Raw genomic sequence first — 15,013 nt, forward strand, 5'->3', positions numbered from 1 at the left:
GGGTTACATTCATAGTTACTCTAAATGTACAAAATAAAATAAAGCTCTAAGGATCCTCATTTACTAAAACACAAACACACAAACAAAAACTTAACATAGGTAAACAATCATGATGCTCTAAAAGGCTCGGATGATTTGAGAGTCCTAGTTGTCTGGGACAGTGTGAGCTTGGGCCGGCCTGAAAGCATGGAGCCAGAAACTCAAGATTCACCGCTGCCCAATTATTCTGTGATCCTATGTCCTCTACCTCTTTGGACACAGAAAGTAACTTATCTGATATCTGGACTGTCACTGTGCAGTCCAGCGAGTAATGCGGATATACTGATAAAAGGAATTTTTACTCTTTGGAGGGCAAGAGGCCTGCAAAGCAGCAATCCAGGCAAAAAAAAATGTTTTGCTGAAAATGTTACATAACCACACAACCCAGATTTCCACAATCCCTAACACCAGACAGTTTGGAAGCTATTTCCCAAAGAACTCTGTCAGCATGCATCAAGATTCTAGTAATCTATAGTAAGAGTCTGGTCTGTTCTCTGAGGTCTGTTTTCCATCATGTTTAAAAAAAAAAAAAAAAAAGGGGCGCCTGGGTGGCTCAGTGGGTTAAGCCGCTGCCTTCGGCTCAGGTCATGATCTCAGGTTCCTGGGATCGAGTCCCGCATCGGGCTCTCTGCTCAGCAGGGGGCCTGCTTCCCTTCCTCTCTATCTGACTGCCTCTGTCTACTTGTGTTCTCTGTCTGTCAAATAAATAAATAAAATCTTTAAAAAAAAAAAAAAAAAAAAAAAAAAAAAAAAAAAAAAAAAAAAAGTAGTGTGGAAACAATGAAAACCATGAATAATAAATGCCTTGAGAAGATCTATATCTGTTACCTTAAATATACTCCTTATCTATTTTAGATTACAGAGTTAAATCAGAAAGTAAAATTCACACACATACACACAATATGGTAAGTTTTGCTTTAGTCTATGCTTAAAAATTGGACATAGCGTCTTTGGCTCTTACCTATCTCACCATATGACTAAGATCTGTCATCTTTCTATTGCAACTTTTCTTTGAAAATTCTGAGCTCACACATATATGATCTTTGTTGCGCGAGCTTTCTTCTCTCTGGATCCACGTATTATTTAAGTTCCTTTAAAAATTACACAAAAATACGTGGAAACAATGTACCTTTTTAAAAATTGCACTAAGATTTCATTTAATTTACATATCTTTTAGCCAAATGATTTAACAAATCATTCTTTCTTGCCGGGCCAAGTTTCTTTCCCTAGAAAATGAAAAGATTGGACTAAACTATTTTTAAGGTGCATTACCAGCTTTAAAATTCTAGATAGTCTGATTCTCATTTTTACCTGATTGCGACACTTTGCTGATGGGGAAAGGCTTCTGAGTGCGACTATCAAGCTGAGAGTCTGGTCCACTTTCAACAAAAGAAGGGCAGCTAAAGTCACTCAGCATGTCAGGCTCACTATCCCAGTCTGAATGACTTGGGTTATCTTCTAATACCTATTTGCAAAATAACACACATAAAATTATTACATTGGAACTTATTCATTTCCACGAGCTACCAAGTCCCACCCATCTGAAACACCATAAAATAAACTACTCTAGAGAACATTTGCCATGTTCCTAAGACTAAAAGAGTTTTACCTCTATACTGTGCTCCTGGCTTTCCAGGCTGCTCCTGGAAAATGTTTGCAGACAAGGATGAGCAAGGTAACAGGCTTCCAGCAGACACATCAGGCTTCCTTCTCCCTCTAATCCCTCTACATCTCTCTTGTAGCCCTAGTAGCTACACCAATAAAAACATCAATAATGATGTTTTTGATTAAAAACTCCGGCACAATGCTGGCTTCTCTTCACTGAGCCTACCTGGGGATTATCGCTTTGTGTCTTTGCTACTTCCATTTCTCTTGCCTGGACTATCCTTTCTTCTCTTTCTCTCCAATCCGTTATTTACTGTATCATGCAGTCTTTCCAACCAACTCTTCTTCAATGACTTCTCGATTCCCTGAACTCCTGTGGTACTTTACTATTTATAACATTTAATTGACAAACACACGGGTACCATTGTTTAATTTCTCACACGTGTACTGTTGAAATGGTGGTTAGAGTGTTCCTAAGAAAGGTCAGCTGGCTGGCTACCTAAAGGTCTCATTAGCTGACATAACTTTGGGGAAACTGATCACAGTTAAAAAGCCACATCATCAGCCATGCAGATGGGGAAACTCAATCTTATCAAGAGGAGGTAAGATTCACGTTAAGGAAACTTGCAAGAGAATAAACTTAAAAAAAAAAAAAATCAGGGAAGAGATACTTGTGTCATCTTTGAGAAATCTGAAGCAGCTGTAGAAGAGGTCCACAAGCTTAGGCAAGCAACCAACTGCCAGGAACCTGACCACATAATCCACTCTCTGTCTGATTCTTCTGGTGAACTATTCAAGCTGCCATCTACAAAGCCAGTTTCAGGGGCGCCTGGGGGCCTTGGTTGGTTAAGCGTCTGCCTTCGGCTCAGGTCATGATCCCAGGATCCTGGGATCAAGCCCCACATCGGGCTCCCTGCTCAGTTGAGAGCCCGCGTCTCCCTCTCCCACTGCCCCTCCCCACCACTCATGTGCACTAGTAAATAAATAAAATCTTTAAAAAAAAAAAAAAAAAAAGGCCAGTTTCAACCTCTGGGCACCCAATCTACTCAAATCCCACCCTTTCTACTCAAAGCTTATCCCTCATTTCTATCTTTCCTCTCCCCACTGAGAATTTCTTCTCTCTTGTATTATTTCTGTCTGTACAAAAATATGCTATCATTTATCCCACTTAAAAGAAAAAAAACTTTCTTGACTCCAGCTGCAATATAATTTCTCTGTACTTCTTTGCAGCAAAATGCCTTGGAAGAGTTATCCAGACTCACTGTCCCCAATTTCGCTCTTCCCAGTCTATCTTGAGCCTCACTCTAATCACACTTGCGACTCCACTGCTCTGCTCATTCATTTTTAGCCCTTCTCCTTCCCGAACAGGCAGCAGCATTTCGAGGTTAATCACTTCTCTCTTCTTGAAACACTTTGCTCCTTGGATTCCAGAACGCCCTCTCACTCTCCAGGCTTCCTCCTAACTTACCAGTTGCTCCTCAGACTTCCTTGCATGTTCTGCTTTTATCCCAGACATCTTCATCCTAGAGGGACTCAGAGCTCAGTCAGTCCCCTTCTCTATCATCACTCCTCAGAGATGTCATCTGATCTTTTGATTTTAAAACACCAACTACTATGTTGTTTTCGACTCTAAAATGCACTGCCTCTCCCCTTTTATTAGTGTCCCTGATAGCAGGTGTATCTTATAACCAATGGCATGTCACGGTTTGATGCGCAGCATTGTTTTCATTCTTGGGGATATTTAAAATAATGGAGCATCTTCCAAACAATGGCATTTGAGATTTGATAAATTATAATGTATATTAACAACATCCAAATTTTTATCTCTAACATAGTCCTTTCTCTTGAATCGAAGACCTGGAAATCTAACTACTGGGAATTTCCTCTCAGATGTCCGGCAGCTGTCTCAAACTTAAAACACGTCCAAACCCAAACTAGAGCTCTTCCGTTCCACCTGCTGTATGAGGCCCCAAACTTAAGTCATCCTTCATGACTCCTCTCTTTCTCTCACACCCTATATCCAACCACTCAGGAAATTCTGATGACCCTACCCAAAGTTTATCTGGAATCCTAGCCCTTATCACCTCCCTTGCTACCATCTTATCCCAGCCACCACCATGTCTTATCTGGAAGAGGGCTTCTCAAACTAGTGTGCACAGGAACCACCTAGGAACTGGGTTAAAATGCAGATTCTAAATCAGTAAGATTGGGGGAGGCCTGAAATTCTGCATTTCTTCCCCCAAGATATCCCCATGGCTCACTCCCACCTAAGATCCCCTGATCACACCACAAATAACACCCTTTCCTGCCACCACATTTTCCATCTCCCTTATCCTACCCTGATTTTTAAAAATCTCTTGTTCATTTTTTATGGGAGTTTTAAGTAATTTATCTCACCCAAGATCACACAAGTCACAGCACTGGAGCCAGGATTCAGATGCAGACCTCTTACTATTCTTAGTTCAGTCACATTCAAAGCATGAAGGAATAACTGAATATTTGAGAAGACTAAGTTTCTTTTTTTAAAATCCTTTTTAAATTTAAATTCAATTAACATATAGTGGATTAGTAGTTTCAGAGGTAGAGTTCAGTGATTCATCGGTCTTATACAATACCCAGTGCTCATTATAGCACGTGTCCTCCTTAATGTCCATCAGCCAGTTACCCCACCCACCTGCCCGCCCCTTCCTCTTCAGCAACCCTCAGTTTGTTTCCTACGATAAAGAACAGCTTGTCTCCCTCTCTGATTTCATCTTGTTTTATTTTTCCCTCCCTTCCCCTACGATCCCGTTTTGTTTCTTAAATTCCAAGTATGAGATCATATGATAACTGTCTTTCTCCAATTGGCTTATTTCACTGAGAATAATACCCTCTAGTTCCACTCATTTCATTAAAAATGGCAAGATTTCATTTTTTGATGGCTGCATAATATTCTATTGTATATATAAACCACATCTTCTTTATCCATTCATCTGCTGATGGACATCTGGGCTCTTTCCATCGTTTGGCTATTGTGGACACTCTGAGGCTACAAACATTATTAGGGTGCAGGTGTCCCTTCGGATCGTTGCATTCTTAACTTTGCAGTAAATCCTTAGTAGTGCGATTGCTGGGTGGTAGGGTAGCTCTATTTTCAACTTTTTGAGGGACGTCCATACCGTTTTCCAGAGTGGCTGCACCAGCTTGCTTTCTCACCAACAGTATAAGACGGTTCCCCTTTCTCTGCATCCTCACCAACATCTATCATTTCTTGACTTACTGATTTTAGCCATTCTGGCTGGTGTGAGGTGGTATCTCACTGTGGTTTTGATTTGTATTTCCCTGATGGCGTGATGTTGAGCATTTTTTTCATGTGTTTGTTGGCCGACTGTATGCCTTCTTTGCAGAAAGGTCTGTTCATGTCTTCTGTCTACTTCTCAATTGGATTATTTTCTTTGGGTGTTAAGTTGGTAAGTTCTTTACAGATTTTGGATACTAGCCCTTTATCTGATAAAACAATTGCAAAACTTTTCTCCCATTCTGTCAACTGTCTTTTGGTTTTGTCAACTGTGCAAGAGCTTTTTATCTTGCTTAAGTCCTAATAGCTCATTTTTGCCTTTCTTTCCCTTGCCTTTGGAGACATGTCTATCTAGAAGTTGCTGCAGCAGAGGTCAAAGAGATTGCTGCCTGTGTTCTCCTCTAGGATTTTAATGGATTTTGATTTTAACCCCAATGGAGAACACTAATAAAATAGATGACCCATACTTCATAAAAAAATAAAAAATTTTTAAAAAGATTTATTTATCTGACAGAGAGAGAGCACGTGTGCACGTGCACGCACATACACAAGTGGGGGGAATGGCAGACAGAGAAGCAGACTCCCCGCTGAGCGGGGAGCCTGACCTGAGCCTCAGTCCCAGGATGCTGGGCTCATGACCTGAGCAGAAGGCAGATGCTTAACCGACTGAGCTGCCCAGGTGCCCTAAGATCAGATTCTTAACAGCCTGGATGGCTCTTTTCTTTTCTTTTCTCTTTCGAAATGTCACCTAAGACCCACGTGGCATCTTGTTTTCTTGAGCGGCACCTGCCTCCTGCATCAAGAGAGGATGGTATTTCATAACTTCATCACTGTAAAATTGTCTGTTCAAGTTATTCCTCTGGAGTGAGTTTAAATGCACGGTCCCAGGTGCAAAAAGGAAGTTTCCTACACGAATTGCTTAGGTCAGTGCCCCTTCCACCATTCTCTCTCACACGGCTCCGCTGCTCTAACCTCCTCCTTCTCGGGACCTATTCCCTTCACTTAGAGCCGGACTTCTCAGGCCTGGGTCACTCAGCTTTGCATGTGGAACCCCGGTGACTCCAACCAAACAAGGATCCACTGGGCCAAGACTCCAAGCTCTTAAGAAATGTATATCAAATAGATTTGGAATCTATTTGCCCTGGAGAGTAAGTACCACACATCAAACATAGCAGTTTATCAAACGTGCCTTTCTCAGAGGCGGAGCCTTCCTGTAGCCCCAATGAAATGTCCCACGGCACATCCATAACGCAGTTAAAAGCAAACTAATAATGTAAATGCTCTGGGGACTGTGGGAGCGGGTGGTGAGGCATCCAGACTTCTTTTTCTTTTGAGCAGAGATAACTGAGCTGCGTCATGAAATACCAGGTAAGTGGGTATTCTAAGCAAAAGGAAAAACGTGCCAAAAATTTTTTTAATACTACAATTCATGGAAAGTCCTTAAGCTTCTATTTAGAAGTTAAGTACAAATTTGTTTCAACTAGTCCAATAAGAAGTCAAAATTAATTCCAGTGTCTAGCTCAGTGACCCTTTCCTTCTGGACTACAAGAGAACACTCTTCCCTGACAATTCTCTGACATCATAAATCCAGATGACACTGGACGGGTCTTCATCTCTGCATCACACCAGAAACGGCTTTTTATCCCACTTCTCACTCGTGACTTACCGTAGCTTTCCTTCCCCTGATATAATCCGGGTTCTTACAATAGGCCTGCTTGCTCTTCTGCAGGTAGCGCTTCCAAAAGTTATGCAAAACTTCATCCTAAGGTAGAAGGGAAATGAGTGTAGTGATTACAGCAAGCACACTGGTCCATCCAGACCACTTATACTTTATACACTTCCCTCCATCTAAATGTCTTCTTACCTTCTTAGTTACATTTCTTAAAAAGAATTATCATCGCAAAATCAGGTATATGGGAAACACTGAATAAATTCTTCATAATCTTTGATTTTTAAAGAAGAGCCTAATTCCAAACAGATCACCTAGTTGAACCCCTTCCTTTTGTAAGTTTAGTATATTAAGAATGAGAGAAAGAAAGCAACTCCTATATGACCACACTTCTAATTAGAGGCAAAGCTGCTATTGGGTCCAAGTGGAAGTAAAATAAGATAACAAAGCAACTTTTCTATTTATTCATCACCTACTAGGGAAGAGGTATCCATTAGTTCAAACACAACACTGCAAGCTCCATTCTACCACTGAAGAAACTGAGTAAATTGGCCAAAGTGACCCACCCGGTAAATAGAAAACCCTGTGTTCTTAGCATAATGCCATTCCTGTGCCATTTAAATGGTCAGGTCTAAACAGTTATGTTCATTGGCTAATTTCAGACAGAACTGTTTTCGGGATTAACCCTGGTGAAGTGGGTAGAAAACCATATAGGAGTAAACCCCACTGTAGTTGGTTGGTATAACTATATGAAATTATAAATTACAAAGCATTTATAACATAGGATGACTTGAAAGAAAGCCCCAGATTTCACAAACCCCCAGATCACCACTGCGGGTGCCATCTGGTCTCTCACATTTTTGAATTTTTAACGAACTGAGACACCCAGGTGCCCCACTTATGGTTTTGTATTTTTATTTATTTATTTTTAAAGATTTTATTTATTTATTTGACAGAGAGAGATCACAAGTAGGCAGAGAAGCAGGCAGAGAGAGAGGAAGGGAAGCAGGCTCCCTGCTGAGCAGAGAGCCCGATGCGGGACTCGATCCCAGGACCCTGAGATCATGACCTGAGCTGAAGACAGCGGCTTAACCCACTGAGCCACCCAGGTGCCCTGGTTTTGTATTTTTAAATCCTATAATACCTCTCAGGGTAAGCCCAGAGTCCTCCTGGGCCATGCATCATTCTAGAGGGCATTCTTGCTGGCTTGCCCCAAACACTGGTTTGAACAACAAAGGCTCCTTTACAAATCTTTCCTTGGTGACTTCAATCCACATTGATCTTTCTACCTTCTCTTTTTGCCCTCAATGGCACTTATGAGCACACTGTCCTATCATTTCATGTTTACTCATTCCACACATGCATAGAACCCTTTCTCCAACTAGGCTGGCAAGTTGTACCCAATAATGGGTACAAAGGGAGTATATGAGAACCAACTGGCTTTCTAAACAATTCCTGAAATGGCTTCAACCAGATGATGAAACATGAAGTTCACACAACAGCAGGGATACTGTGGTACTCTGGAGGGGCAGCAAAGTCCAAGTGTGGTCCCTGGACCAGCAGCATCGGTGTCACCTGGGAACTTGTTAGCAATGACCTACTGAATCGGAAACTCCAGAATGAGGTTCATTAACTTGTGTTTAGGTGATTCTGGTATACATTCAAGATTGAGAACCACAGGCCTAATCTATCACTCCCCAAAGCACATTCTGGAACTCAAAATCCTGATCAATGCCACGCAAGCACGTATATAGCACACTAAAGGACTTTGTTCTCAAGTTGTGAATACTGGATACTACATCCCCTTGGAAATCAAACAAGCACATTAACACATAAAAGACACCAAAACGTCTGCAAAGTTATTTGTTTTACTTTATTTAACTTAATGTTTCTTAATTATCTGAAGATTAAAACCTTTTTTATTTTCTTTTGGTTCTTTGCTTATTAATACCCTGTAGAACACACTCTGAGAATTATCAATCTAATGAAAGAAGTAAAGCAAAAACATCAGAAAAGATGATCCCTTCAGGAGTCCTAGTATCATTACTGATAATCCTACTTTTCTCCTTAGTTTCACTCCAAATCTTACTGTTCTTCAAACAAAACATAGGACTGCATACAGACACAATGGACTTACCTTTAATTCTGGGCCGACTCCAAGGGTCTTTAAGGCTTCTGCTTGTTGATAAAGTATCTGCTGAAAACCTTCACACACATACCAATCCCAGCCTTTCTCTAGACGACAGATAACACGGTTCAGACACTTGTACTCCTACTTACCACATGCTACTACAGAGTTACAACTGTGTTTTACACATTACAGCTCGAAGTGTTTTATATTCCTGAATAGGATTTCCATCCTTATAATCTTCTGTTTCCAATCCAGCAAATATGGACACAAATGCTAAAGCTATATTCTAAATTCAGAGTTTCTATTTTCCATTGCAAATGGTATTAACATTCTCATTTTACAGACTTAGAAACTATGCAGGGTTAAAGAAGTTGAATGTAGGGGCGCCTGGGTGGCTCAGTGGGTTAAAGCCTTTGCCTTCGGCTCAGGTCATGATCCCAGGGTCCTGGGATCAAGCCCCACATCGGGCTCTCTGCTCAGCGGGGAGCCTGCTTCCTCCTCTCTCTCTCTCTCTGCCTACCTGTGATCTCTGCCTGTCAAATAAATAAATAAAATCTTAAAAAAAAAAAAAAAAGAAGTTGAATGTAAGGCACTTAACAGCTAATTTAAAGCACCTAAATTGCCTGCAGCAATTTAAGTTGAAACTCTACATTTTAGTTACTTAAGTCACATCCAAATTAATAAAGTTCTACTCTAATAAAATGTAATTAAAAAGTAACCAGCTTCTAGCCCAACAAAAATAGTCACTATTAAAGGTTAAACAGAAACAAAAGTTAGCATTTAGGCTTTCTGTCTGTTATTCATCTAAGAATAACAGTGTATTTCATAGAGATATTTCACAAACACTGGTATATCTGTATTTCATGTGTGTGCATCCTTAAAGCTTCCTCACCTATAAGAATCCCCCCTATCATTAGCCTTTTTCAAACTGGAGAATCTGGCCCTACGTAGTCACAGAAATAAAAAGCCTCAGTTAGACATTACCTCAGATTATTCTCAATCATGACTAATTATATGTACTCACTGGATTAATGAAGTAGATTACCTTTCAGAGCACACCCGTGCGGAGATTATTTTAAGGAAAATAATTTTCCTATTTTAAAAGGGTGTGTTCAAAATTGAGTGTGAGAAATGGGTTTCTAAAAGTTGAACATCACGTTAAACTTGCCTAACCCGACAATTCCATACTTGAATCATGTCAGAAAGCATTTTTCTTTAAAAGCACGGAAAAATCATATTCCCAATAGATCACAAGAACAGAAACGTGCCAACAGATGAGAGGGAATACACTCCATTATTTTTTGCATAATAGTTGCTCCACTTGAAAAGTAACTCACAACCGTAAGCAGGATGAAAACAGGATATGCTTAAAGATACTTACTTCCAATTTTACCATCAACAATTTCATTCCACTCTGGATGACCGATTTACAAATCTGGCAACTTCTTGAGAATCTATTTAAAATTCCACTGCCACATCCCTACACATATATGAAGAAAGGGCTTACCGAGTTTTCTTTTTCTTTTAAGTCCCCGGTTGATGGCTTGTATTTTAGTATTAGGAATAGCCCCAGTGTTTATGACTTCCTTAGATCTCTGCAGGAGACAGACATACCATTAAAAAGGTAGTTTTACATCTCCCTAAATATATTTCCAAGCATGCTGTGGGAAGTATAATGAACCAAACTGTGAGTGCCAGGATTAAGAACAGTAACAATTTGGGAAAACTATATCAACTGTAATATTTTGGTTAACCTTTACATTGCTTTTTCACTCAAAATGTTTCACTAACCAAAACAGTACCTGGAACACAGTAAACACTAAAGAAAAGCCTGGCAAATGAATAAAGCTTTATTTTAAGTCACTTTCTAATTTTTTCAAATGAAACCTAATGTTAAAATAAAATTTGTTCCCTCTTTCCTCCATCCAAACACACTCCGGAATTAAGAAAACTGTATTTATTATAACCAGCAAGGACTATGCTACATACAGATTCGTTTCATCCTGCTTTTCTATATATTTTAATAATACAGTTTTCATTTCTGAAATTATGAAAGTACTACTTTTTATTTTTAATCAAGCCTACACAATTTTAGAATGACTAAACGGTGAGTATAATTCATCCCACGGTCTTCAACTCCCAGTGCTCTCAAGAGCTGGGACCTCGTATTCTGCCTCTCTCACAACCAGAATAAAGGAATTAAGTCTTAATAAGGGAGGAGAGGTGAAGATTTTTTAAAAACAGGCAAGATTTGTGTATTTCTCTCAGTTTAAGAGATTGGAATGAAGTTTATCTTCAGCCTTCATTAAGAGTAAAAGAAACATCTTTAACAAGAGGATTTGGGGAATGTATTTCCTCTAGTCACAGAAGCCACATTCGAAGCCATTCTGTCGGACTGGGTTGGCCACACTGAAAACAGAAGACACAACAATACATACCAAAGCAGTTACCCTACAAAGATGGGTACAATGTATTAAGAGTAGGCAGGGATAAAAAGGCTTAAAATCTGGACTAAATGAAATGTGAGATAACTAAAAGCTAGAAAAAACTAAATATCTAAAACTGGATCTATAATTAATTAAATTACTGAATGGTTATATTGTGGGATATTTATATAGGCAATAAGACGGTACATAAATGTTTAGAATAACCCAAGAAAATATTTAATTAAGATAGAAGATTCAAAAGTGCTCCCCCACATCCCCTTTCCCTTCCATACACAGGAAAAAACTAGCCTAAAAGGAAGCACTTAAATGTTGACTATTGAGATTACTGGTAATTTTATTTTTATTATTTTTTTCAAGGATTTTATTTATTTGACAGAGAGAGAGAAAACACAAGCAGGGGGAGCGGCAGAAGGAGAGGGACAAGGAGACTCCCCGCTGAGCAGGGAGTTGCACATGGGACTTGATCCCAGGACCCTGGGCTCATGACCTGAGCTGAAGGCAGATGCTTAACTGACTGAGCCAGCCAGGTGCCCCAAGATTACTGGTGATTTTAGCTTTCATCTTCATAATTTCTAAATTTTTTTTTTCCAAATAGTAGATAAGTTTTATTTTTATGGACAGATTTTTTCAGGTATCAATAAACATTATTAAAAGCCTGAAAACAAGTTGTTAGGAACATTTTCTATAGATATTACAGATACAGATATATACATTGTTCTGAAAGCATATGCAATTATTTCATTCTATTTATTTTTTTAATTTCTAAATTTTCTACAATAAATCTAATGTTATAGTCATAAAAATCTATTGAACTCACACAATTCTAGCCTACACCTTTATGAAATATCTACAAGAACATCCGTTGTCTAAATTGGCTAGATTTAAGACCTGAAAAAGGTTTTCCTATTTAAAATACACCAATGTAACATTCTTATTCTTTTACTAATTCAGAAGGCCTTTTTCCAGATTATAGCAAGTATCCACAGCCTGAGAATTACAAACAAGGTAAGACCTGGAGGGCAATGAGGGTACAGAAAAAACCGAGAAAGCTGCACCATGACCTCTACTCTACATAGCTAGAACTACGGCTCATTGGCCATCCTCCACCCACTAGATATCAACATGGCCAGCACACAGCACCCCACTCCAGGCAGCAGAGATCACATCACATGCTATACAAAGAACATGCCTGGGGTACCACGACGCCAAAAATAATCACTGGAATTGTAGTCATAGCTCTGCCTATCATATGGAAGGCCCTGAGTTAGGTTCTTGGCCTATATAGAGATTCTGCCCAGCTTTAGGAATGCTACATCCTTGTCGCACCTGGGTGGTGTAGTTGGTTAAGTGTCAGTTGTTAAGTGTCTTGGTTTCAGTTCAGGTCATGATCTCGGGGTCATGAGACTGAGCCCCACATCATGCTCCACGCTCAGCTGAGTTGCTGGAGATTCACTCCCTATGCCCCGTCCCTGCTCGCATTCTCTCTCTAACATGAATAAATAAATCTTTTTTGGGGGGGCACCTGGGTGGCTCAGTTGGTTAAGCAACCGCCTTCGGCTCAGGTCACGGTCCCGGAGTCCCGGGATCGAGTCCCACATCAGGCTCCCAGCTCCATGGGGAGTCTGCTTCTCATTCTGACCTTCTCACTTCTCATGCTCTCTCTCACTGTCTCTCTCTCAAATAAAAAAATAAAACTCTTTAAAAAAAAACTTTTAATCTTTTTTAAAAAAGATTTTATTTATTTGACAGATAGAGATCACAAGCAGGCAGAGAGGCAGGCAGGCAGAGAGAGAGAGAGAGGAGGAAGCAGGCTCCCCACTGAGCAGAGAGCCTGACGAGGGGCTCCATCCCAGGACCCTGGGATCACGACCTGAGTCAAAGGCAGAGGCTTTAACCCACTGAGCCACCCAGGCGCCCCAAATAAATCTTAAAAAAAAAAAAAGAAAGAATTCTACATTCTTGACAAGTTACTCTATATAGGTTGTCTTTCAAATGTGGAACTAGTTAGTGTAGTGGTATTAGGATCTTTCAAGTTAAAATGACTGCAGTAGATTTTATCAGAATCAAACAGGAACATTATCAAAGACAGAAATAAAAGAGGCAATTAGTTATTATTTCCACAAAAATAGCATGCTGACTTCACGTACGAATGGTGAATAGTCCAATCAGACACAACCATCCCTTGTTGTGTTTATGTTTGCACTGCTGCTACAGAATCAATCCTGGTAACACTGCTAGTGCCTCTCTGGCATCAAAGCAGAGAGGGCCAAACTGCGTATGTTTAAAGTGTACGTGTTGGGCATCTGGGTGGCTCAGTCGGTTGAGGGTCTGATTCTTGATTTCAGCTCAGGTCATGATCTCAGGGTCATGGGATGGAGCCACAAGTCAGGCTCCATGCTCAGCGAGGAGTCTGCTTGAGATTTTCTCCCTCTGCCCCAACCCCCACTCATGCTTACACACCTTCTCACTCTAAAATAAATAAATAAATCTTAAAATAATAAAGGATAGGGGCGCCTGAGTGGCTCAGTCAGTTAAGCATCTGTCTTCAGCTCAGGTCATGGATCCAGGGTCCTGGGATCCAGCATCAGGATCCCTGCTCAGCAGGGAGTCTGCCTCTGCCTCTCCCGCTGCACCCCCACCACGCGCTCTTTCTCTCTTGCATGTGTGTGTGCTCTTTCTTAAGTAAATAAAATCTTTAAAAATAATAAAAAATAGGGGCGCCCAGGTGACTCAATGGGTTATGCCTCTGCCTTCGGCTCAGGTCATGATCTCAGGGTCCTGGGATCCAGCCCTGCATAGGGCTCTCTGCTCAGCGGGGAGCCTGCTTCCCCCCGGGCCCCCCTCCACTCTCTGCCTGCCTCTCTGCCTACTTGTGGTCTCTCTGTCAAATAAATAAATAAGCGTGCCTGGGTGGCTCAGTGGGCTAAAGCCTCTGCCTTCAGCTCGGGTCATGGTCCCGGGGTCCTGGGATCGAGCCCCACATCGGGCTCTCTATTCTGCAGGGAGCCTGCTTTCTCCTCTCTCTCTGCCTGCCTCTCTGCCTACTTGTGATCTCTGTCAAATAAATAAATAAAAATCTTTTTAAAAATAAATAAATAAATAAATAAAATCTTTTAAAAAATTAAAATTAAAAAATAAAAAATAGAGTGTACAAGGTCATGTGTATACCTATGCATGTGTATCTACACATACCTACATCCTTATGAAACCATCACATCAAGATAATGAAATATCCACCACCCACAAAACTTCATTGAGCTAGCATTTTTTTTTTTTTTTTTTTAAATATTTTTCATGGCATCAAATGCTGATTTTTTTTTTTTTTTTTTTTTAAAGATTTTATTTATTTACCTGACAGAGAGAGATCACAAGTAGGCAGAGAGGCAGGCAGAGAGAGAGGAGGAAGCAGGTTCCCTGCTGAGCAGAGAGCCCGATGCGGGCCTTGATCCCAGGACCCTGAGATCATGACCTGAGCCGAAGGCAGCGGCTTAACCCACTGAGCCACCCAGGCGCCCGAGCTAGCATTTTTTAAATATTCTGTGTGACTTAAGTGGGAAGCAGGCATAGGCATAAGGACTGCACTGTATACTGAAGAATGATGATTGTTTCAAGAAAAGCTCTGTGCGATCAACACGTAAATTAGCCACTTTTCCTCAAAGGAAATTTTTCTTTAGTTGTTTTATATATTTTGCTCAAGTTTTTGGTTGTTTAAGGTAGGAAGGTAAATCTGGTTCCTGTTACTCCACCTTGACCAAAAGCCTAAGTCTACAGAGTTCCTTTCCTCTGTCCCAAATTTGCCTTTCTTAAGTCTATATGGTTAATGTAATACTTGTTCCTTCCGGGCT

At 40.4% G+C, this 15,013-nt stretch overlaps 1 protein-coding gene across 1 annotated transcript in view; it reads right to left on the reverse strand.

Moving 5' to 3' along the window:
* The window catches only part of TAF1B (TATA-box binding protein associated factor, RNA polymerase I subunit B), a 68,800-nt gene that overhangs the window by 51,268 nt on the left and 2,519 nt on the right, over nucleotides 1–15,013 (reverse strand). The window contains 4 exon segments of the mRNA XM_059132683.1: nucleotides 1,351–1,504; nucleotides 6,588–6,683; nucleotides 8,728–8,825; nucleotides 10,229–10,316. Coding sequence (XP_058988666.1) covers nucleotides 1,351–1,504; nucleotides 6,588–6,683; nucleotides 8,728–8,825; nucleotides 10,229–10,316 — 436 coding nt within the window.

Source organism: Mustela lutreola, chromosome 9 (genome assembly GCF_030435805.1).
Source record: "Mustela lutreola isolate mMusLut2 chromosome 9, mMusLut2.pri, whole genome shotgun sequence".
Classification (NCBI taxonomy): domain Eukaryota; kingdom Metazoa; phylum Chordata; class Mammalia; order Carnivora; family Mustelidae; genus Mustela; species Mustela lutreola.